Source organism: Pocillopora verrucosa, chromosome 4, assembly GCF_036669915.1.
Source record: "Pocillopora verrucosa isolate sample1 chromosome 4, ASM3666991v2, whole genome shotgun sequence".
Taxonomy (NCBI): domain Eukaryota; kingdom Metazoa; phylum Cnidaria; class Anthozoa; order Scleractinia; family Pocilloporidae; genus Pocillopora; species Pocillopora verrucosa.
Genome location: NC_089315.1, coordinates 27,690,081 through 27,699,266, shown reverse-complemented (window position 1 = coordinate 27,699,266; position 9,186 = coordinate 27,690,081). Strand labels below are relative to the sequence as shown.

At 37.0% G+C, this 9,186-nt stretch overlaps 1 protein-coding gene across 1 annotated transcript; it reads left to right on the top strand.

Moving 5' to 3' along the window:
* Nucleotides 1–2,253: 2,253 nt before the first annotated feature.
* LOC136280223 (cholecystokinin receptor type A-like) lies at nucleotides 2,254–5,562 on the top strand. The gene has a single exon (XM_066165108.1). It carries the CDS (start codon nucleotides 2,535–2,537, stop codon nucleotides 3,759–3,761), a length of 1,227 nt encoding a protein of 408 aa, XP_066021205.1. The 5' UTR covers nucleotides 2,254–2,534; the 3' UTR covers nucleotides 3,762–5,562.
* The last annotated feature ends 3,624 nt before the right edge of the window (nucleotides 5,563–9,186 follow it).

The window sequence follows — 9,186 nt, the reverse complement described above, 5'->3', positions numbered from 1 at the left end:
ATCTATCTAAAAACACCAAAATCCGGCAGAACGCACGAGTTTTTGCCAAATTTTACGCAAAAGTTGACAAAAGCGCTCAATTCGAACTGAAAAACACGTTTTTTTTTTTTTGCAAAAATCAGCCTATTTTACATTCAAAAATACGATGTCTTTAACAAAATAGGGATACAATCCAGCTAAAACGCAGTGTTCTCAGTAGAATTTGGGGGAAAAACGCGTTAAAACCGTCAGAAACACAACAAATTGGGCTGATTTTACCCACTTTTTGTGTAAATAGCTGCCAAAACCCTCAAAACTAGCTGGAACTACATGTTTTTCACAAGATCGCCATAAAATCTTGAAACGTTGCTTTAGAGACCTTTATGCCTCCAAAACGAGTTTTTACTTTAAAAAAAATGGAATGAACAAAGATGTTAAAGGGGAAAAAGCTGTGAGAAAGGAGAAGTTTAGTGTTGCTGTTTGATATGCCGCCCAGATATATCAATTTATTAATTTAACGCCTTTAGTTTTTCTCTAGACTAAGAGGATCCTCCCTATGTTGACGAACCTCAATAATTAGTTGATTTTACTGTTTTTACACAGATTTGATTTTAACCATATTCGCCAAAATAACTGCCAAAACACGGCAAACCAGTATACGTATCTCAGCCAAGAGTGATATTGGCCATTTCACACATCCTTATTAGATATGAATTTTATTGAAGATTGTCATTCTAGCATATGTTGGCTAGTTTCCACAGCTTTCTTGATTTTCATGGGAAAGTGGCATTGGTTGGTACCATGACCAATCTCCTCGACTTTCCCATGATTTTCATAGGATGTCAGCATCGACCCATACTTCGAACCTCAGTTGTTTTTTTTTTTTTACATTGGCGCGAGTTTCACAACTTTCTTGTGGTTTGGCATTGACTCAGAGTTGGGCTTATTTTTATGGCTAATCCATCGGCGACTTTCTCATGATTTTCTTGGGTTCTCAACAGTGACACGCACTTTGGAACCATAATTTTATAAATATGTCAACACTGGCAAATACTGCTAAAATCTACACTCTACTAAACTCCATGTACCACATGGCCCAGACTCTCCTAAAGATTCTGGATTATCCCCTTCGCTGTCATATACTAAGCTTAAGGCATTCGAGTCGCTATCTTCTGGAAAAACATCTTCCGAACTACTGCTACTTACACGAGCTCCCACACTGGTTCTACTGTAAAATATGTGTTGCGCAATATTTTAGTTCCACCGCTTACGTCACGACTTCTCGCTATTGTTTTTACCGGAAATGGAATTTCAGTTGAAAATGCCGATTTTCTCCTTAAATAAGTCGAATTGGACAAAACGAATTTCAAATTCGTTTTCTACGCAACTTTTTACATAGTATAAGAAAAACATGTATTTTGGGTTTACATGCCCTTTAATGTTTTCTCTCAGTTTTCGCTTGATACAACATCCAACATGTGTAATACATTGACAAGAATAGCCTTTCATAGATTTGGTGGCTCCTAAAGAAGCCGTTTTGTGAGTGGTGAAATATACAAGATACTTCACTCGTAGAATCGTGATTTTAGCGGCGCGCGCCTAAATCAATTATCGCATCACGCATCCAAGTCTAATTATCGAATTGTTGCGTATAGTAATTTATTACTTAACATAACGAGTAAAAAGATTCACAGTTGTATCATTTATTAAACTTGAAATTGGAAATAGCAATTCATCCCAAACCTGCAAGATAGAGGACGATGTTAGCAACACAAATGCACAAGGTAAACATCATTGATACATACATAACATACCATAAGAGGCCGCGTTGCATTGTTGGGCGATTTGAACGAAAGTGTTTGTATTGATACGTAGCTTATGGTTTTCAGAGTTTTTGGCTGAGTTTTCGATTAAATTATCTTCCAATGCGATTCTTAGATTGTTTGGTGTGTTTTAAATTACGCAAGTGATATATTCTATACGCATCTGATATACCTTTATCTCTATCTTTACATACTTTCAACTTTGCCGTCGATCGGTAAGTAGGTGAAGTCGGTCGAGTCATACATCACCATTACGGATTGCTATGTCACGTTAACTGTTCGTTTTTAACACAATTTTCCTTTTTTCTTAACCTGTCGGTAACCTGTTGGTTAGCTGTCGGTAGACTGTCGGTAACCTGTCGGTAACCTGTCGGTAACCTGTCGGCCGACAGTTGACCGACAGTCGGCCGACAGGTTTTTTGGGGAGCTCTTCTTCACAATTACCCCTAGTTGGGAAGTGACACGCAGAAGACACGATCACAACGCACTTTGATTGGAAGAAATAAAACTGCATTCTATTGGTTATAATGTGTGAGGACATAACCACAACGGAAGACCCAACTGCAACGCTACACGTATCGACCTAATTAAACCGACGTTCGCTGATCAGCACAATCCAGTTTTCAGAGGTCGGTTAATCGAGAGGTCAATAACAGCGTTATCAATATTCAGCGCTAGATTGTTCTTCAGAGTTATTTTCGCGACGACTAGGTGTCAACAGAACATCTCAAAATGAACTCTACAGCCACATTCAATTCTACAGCAGCATTCAATTCTACAGCCAACGATTCAGTCGCCCAGAGTGTTTATCCTTACATCGCTGAGCCATCGCTCTCAAGTTTTTTCCGTCTTTTTGTATTGGTGCTTATCACGCTGGCGAGTGTTGTAGGAAACGCTGTGGTCTGCAGAGCCGTGTTCTTGTTGTCTTACCATCAACTGCCTTTCTCTTACTATCTGGTCACCAATCTGGCTGCCGCGGAAATGATCAGTTCGCTGTGTTTTCCATTCTACTTTGTCTACGATTGGATGCAAGCGTGGCCTTTCGGTGAAGCTGCATGCAAGCTGGTGTTTCCGGTGCAAATGACGACCACGTTAGTGGTGACTTACACTCTGGCTTTGATCGCAGCACGAAGGTACCGAGTAATTGGGACATATCGCGGTCAATTAGGGCCACTGCCAAAGAGAAAAGTATTTTTAGTGTTGAGTCTGCTGTGGAGCGCAGCCTTGACAGTTGTCGCACCATCTGCTGTCGTGCATCGTGTTACTAAGTATGGAACAAGTCACTTTTGTGTAGCTTTGTTCCCAGGCGATACAACTATCCATGCACCAAAGCACAGCCGTTACTCGATTGTTCGTCTCTTTCTAAGCTATATTGTTCCATATCTCATAATCGTCATATCGTACGGTGCTGTTGCTCTGAGACTGAAGAGACACATGGCAAGGGCTACTGCCGCGCGCAAAAGTGATTCCACAGAGGACGGAACACAGCTACAAACAGATGAACACGTCTGTATCCATCTTCAAAGACTGGAAATTGTTCATAAATCCTCGCAAAAGAACGGATCCGAGGGTAACGCGAAATATCTAATCGCGAAAATTACGAATGGATGCTGTTGGAGACAAGGTTCCTTGGATGATCGCTCTTCTCGAGGCCAAACATCGAAGAGAGCGAAACATTCGCAACATACAGATGCAAACGTGACAGATCTAGAGCTGGATATCCTAAGAATGATATACGTGATCATTATTAGTTTTATCATTTGCTACATTCCGATCCAAGTTTCGTTTATCTACGAGCAAGTAAACGGCGGGCCATCAACTTGGCCTTATTACGCAATCGTCAGGAGATACATGTTTTTATTGTACTGTCTTCCAGGCGCGTTCCATCCCATTTTGTACGGCACCATGAGCAAGTTTTATGCGAATGCGTTTGCAAAACTAGTGATGTGTAAGAAATAGTTGACTTGCGATTGTTAAAGCATTTTTTTCTAAGAAATTGTCCCGCTTCTCTAGAATTCACGAAAAAAATGGAAAAATCTGAGCAAAGATGGCATTCGGGAACTTCTGGTAATATCCACTTGTAGCATGAATTCTCAGAGTTTACCCTGTTTTTTTGGAATTAATTCGTCAAAAAATGGAAAATCGGGGCAAAGATTGGATATGACAACTTAGGATATATTCCACTTACGGTATGAATTCTCATAACTTACCCCGTTTTTCTGGAACTCATTGAAATAAAAATGGAAGATCGGGTTGAAGACTGGATATGGAAACTTAGAATGTATTCCACATACGGGATGAATTCTCAGAATTTACACCGTTTTTCTGGAATTAATCAGAAAAAAACCGAAAATGAGGGATGTTCCGAGTTATAATTTATTCCAATTTTAAGATAAATGGACACAATTTATCCCGTTTTCTAGAATTCGTTGAACAAATGGAAAATCAGGGACAGATTGGACATTGCAAGTCATGATATTAACCACTCGTGGAAAGAATTGTCACGGTTTACCCCGTTTTTCTAGAGTTATTTGAACAAATCGGGATAAAGATTGGATATGGAAAAGTTATGATATTATCCACTCGTAGGTTGGTTCAGAAAATGGAAAATTAGGGTGAAGATTGGATTTGGCATGTTGGGATATATTCTACTTGCTGGATAAATTGTAAGAATTCAATGAAAAATGGAAAATAGCGGTTAATATTGGATATGTCAAGTTGGAATACATTACATATGCAGGGTACGAGCTATTTGATTGTTTTGATTTTCGAATGCGCTTAAAACATGAAAATGCATGGGAATGAACAGATATACCGCATTTGTAAGTCAGATCGCCGGAATTGCACCCTTTATTCGCGTAAAAGAATGTTGGGATGGGGGTAGGTGTCGAAAGGTTACCCTCGGGTGAAGTCAATAATTTTAGCCGGTACATTGTAGAATCCCAGCACAAAGCCTAGAGATTATTGGACAAATATCACTGAGCCTGAGGAGATTTTTATCGCTGGAAAAGAGAATGTAGCCTTCCCTATAAAATATTTATCAGTCTGCAAGTTTTGATGCTATGTTTCACCACTGTGATGTTCTTATTGTTGAGACCGGTCTGTATATTACTCACACCCTTGGAATTTAAGTCAATTTAGCGTTAAAAAAAGTTTTCAGACAATTGGAAATTTTCCCAGAAGTCGCTGTATACACAGATGCATGTGCATATATTGACGGCAAACTATTGATTTATCTTTGCTTGACAAGCAAAGTGTACATATACATAGAGGACTACGGGTTCTATGCACCGTCAGATAAAACATTGTAACAGATTATTTAAAGAGTCGAGTGCAAAGGAAGCCATTCCAAAAGGATCTCATTCCAGAGAGACATCTGCCCAAAAAGCAGTATGCTTATATCAGAAAAGAAAAGAAAAGAAAACTTAAGTAATTCAGATTTAATCAAATTTTTAACAGATGACAATATTAACAAGCATTACTTTCTTGTCACTATTAACATGCATCACAAAAGAAGACAATTGAGCAATAACTATTAGTCATGCTAATACTAAGTCAAGGCTTTGTCACAGTTTCTTTCTCAAAAAGATATTGTAGATGAATATGAAGAGTGATTTTATCCAACCGGTGAAATTGGTCATAAACTACTGTGCATTACAAACTTTTTGGTTTATGTCATGTTTTCCACACACAACATGGGGAGAACCAACAATCAAACATGCGTGCTGGTGTCATACAGGTTTGTTTACATACTGTTTCATGGGTTGAGTAAAATCACTCTAGTTGTTCCTTTTTTGATGTTTTATATAAATTTTGGTTACCTTTTTCCTGCTATATCTTTTGTTGATAAAATCATCTTGATAAATAGGATACACTGTAAGTGTTTGGAACAAATAAACACTTTTTTTGTGTCATTTAAGCAGGAGTGATTGGTGCTAAATATTTTTTCTAACCACATGTGCAAACCGTAATTAATCTAACTCAAAATTCAGGCTTAAATTGCTCATCTAACAAACAAATGGTTAGTTAAAAAAAAAACTTCTTCAGTTGTACTTGAACATGCAACACTTCCATGGAAATAAACATCTTCAGTACAAATAATTCAAGTAAATAACTTCAGGTGAAATAATGGATTTTTTGGAATTTGTGAAATATAAAGTAGACTACACTGCACTAATATACAATAAATCCATTCTATCCTTTTACTCACTTGCAACTATTTGGCTCTAACTGTTCAATACTATTTAACAGATTACAGAAAGTAACTCTGTCCTTCCAATTTGCCCTTATATACTTTTGAATAAAATAAAGCAGTTGACACCAGATCGAGGAGTCAAGGCTATTTTATTCACCCATTCACTCATAATGGTTGGTAAGATTTCTTTTTTATATGGGTTGCTGTAAACGTAAAGATTTTAAATAAATTCTTTGCAAATTCAATGTTTGTGTCATTTTTTAAAATTTTACTGCTCTGGAAATGCACTGGATATGAAACTCTGAAACTAAAGAACTCCAAAGGAGGTTTTGTGGACAAATTCATGGGTCTGATGTGAACATGCTTAAGAGGTCACATTCTCTATTGATGTTCTCTGGCCATGTCTAGGTACTATTCACAATTTGGAGCTGCGGAATTTTGGATATAACTTGAATTAGGCATGCTTCAAAACCCAATTGAAACTGTTAGAGTGAACGCATGACCTGTTAGGTATTTAATTATTAGTATTACACTGTGCCAAATAGCTTTCCTTTACTGATTTTATTTAAATCAATCAGCCTCTCTAGGCTGATTGGAGTTTTCCTGCTCGAGTTGACTGTTATTTTCTGTAAAACAGAATAATATACATAAGGACCCAGGCATGAAGTGAAGAAACCTTCCTTGGAAACCTTGGAAACAAGACAATGTTTTTAATTGCTCAGATCAAAACCAAAAAATTTTATTGTTAAAAACATTGTTATATAATTATAGTGCAAGCAATGTGTTCCTTACCATCATTTTTCAGCGTTTTCTTTCCATTTACAGACTCAAGTGGCTGTAATGAAAAAACAAATTTTACCTCACTTCCTAAAGCAAGAAATCACAAGAATAAACAAGTGTAGAAACTTAGACATACTTAGGCTAGAACCCTAATTCAAAAATAAAAAAACTACCCCCTGCCAAAAAAAATGTACCACTGTCTTTGGTACCATCCTGTTCCTCCCCTATTTCCTTTTTTTTTTTTTTTTTTTTACTTTTCTTTTCTATCAACTTTCAAACACATACCATGCTTCTTCTTGATGGGAAGAGGTTCCATAAAAAACCCAAATAACCAGAAAGATTACCGGCAAGATAGATAACCAAATGGATAACCAAATGAGTAGTGGTACCAAACTAAAGCTTGTAGCAATTCACCGACCTGACTATTACACCCTATTCTGTTTCCCCAGGTCTATGTGAACTAGATTTTGAGCACAGAATGTAATACCTCACCAAACATCTGCTAGGATGACTCACTTAAAAGTATGCATGATTATCATCTCTTGCTGAGATAGCACACTACACTTCAATGTTTTTATTACTACACATATGGGGGCTTTGGTAAGATTGTGGAAAGGAGGGAAAACATTTGAGCAGCTGGGAGGGACAAAAATGACAGTGTGGCAGCCATTTATTCCCACTTGGATAGCAAAGTCTGGGGAACCTTTCCCTGGAAATTTAAAAGTTTGGATGTCCATTTTAGGCCACTATTTCTCAAGTTGGCTAAAAATTATATCTGCTACAAGGGAGAGTGAGGGAGAGTGTTGACACTGATTTAATGAATAGAGTAGCTTTTACATAGTGAACTATATAAACATTATATACTTAGGTATGTTGTCTTGTTGATGATGTCTGTATGGTCTTGTTTGATTTTTACCTTTGCCTTGCTAAAAAATATGAAATTGTGCCATGGACAACATTAAATTTGGGGTACAGTGCTACGATTTCTGATACAGTATATTTAAAGCAATTACTGATTGCAAAGGAATTAATTAGTACTTCAATGATGAATGTAGAGCACAGCAATCAATGTAAACCATCGTACCAAAAAACATGGTGACTGGTACATTCATCTAGAACTCTTTGCACAAGAAAATCCAGGAACCACTCAAAAAGTCAAGCACAAAAAATCGGAAAAAATTTAAAATTTGCATACATAATGTTGTTGTTTTGCGAAATATTGCTTTCTACATGTGTCTCACCCTAAGATTTAAGGTAAAATTTACAGGCACCATCTTTTTCTGTATAAGTGGATTGAATCTATTGGGTAAACACCAGAAAAAATAATAATATTGATACAAATAGGCTGAGGGTTTAGTATAGGTATGCTGTGGTTTAGTTTTATCCTTAGTTTATTCTTTTACTTTTAAAAGAGGCCAAATTGATAGTGATATATCATCTCACCATAACTTAGGCTAGGAGCTAAATTTTATCTTTCTCTACACAAAATGCATTTTCATTCATATCATTAACAAAACCAAAGGAAACTGATTTTTACACCAAGGACAAGCACAACAGATACCTTTCATCTGCACTTTTGTTTACTTTGCTTTGCTGCTGGTTCTCATCCATGCCTGTATGAATGATATTAAGTAAGGGTGAAAGAATTGGTATTTTCTTCACAAAGATAGTTGCAGAGAGTGTCTCCATTGATATATGGATTACCAGACACTCACAATGAACGCCAACAAGACCAAGTTCTTGCTAACAAGTGTAGGAGCAATAATCGCTAATAATGGGCAATAGTCTGTATTGAATTAAGTATTCATTTGTGCATGAATTAGTATTTATTTCATTTTAATGTTTGTAACACACAATTGAAAAAGTATGTAAAATGTGGTAACAAAATACATATCATTGTGGTATTCCTCATAATTTAGTTCAAGGGGCTTTATTCTAAATAGATCAAAAGAAAGAAAGTGGCATATGTCAGCCACTGATTTAAATAGAAAAGCACATATTATTAAGTGATGAGTAATTTTGCTGCAAATTTGTGCCCTTCTGGGTGAGCAAAGAGAATGATAACCCAACTGTTACTTGCTGCAGAGCGTTAGGAGCCAGCACCCTATCGTTTATAAGAGACCAGATCTTCATCATATGTGTAAGCAGTTTGTAAGTTAACTTTCCAGGATATGTGAAGTTTAACATCGACCATACATCCTAGCTGAATTTTTGCGTAGCCCCATACATTTACAATGAATACATGTCTTCCACTGTACCCATAATAGCCACCAGTGTAGACACTATGAGACTGCTACATGCACCACAATACAAATTATTGAGGCTGGAAGAAAATCACAAGTTTTTGATCATTGAAACACCGAGAGCTGTCCTGGTTTTTAATAGACGTGTAATATCTGGTGTTGCATG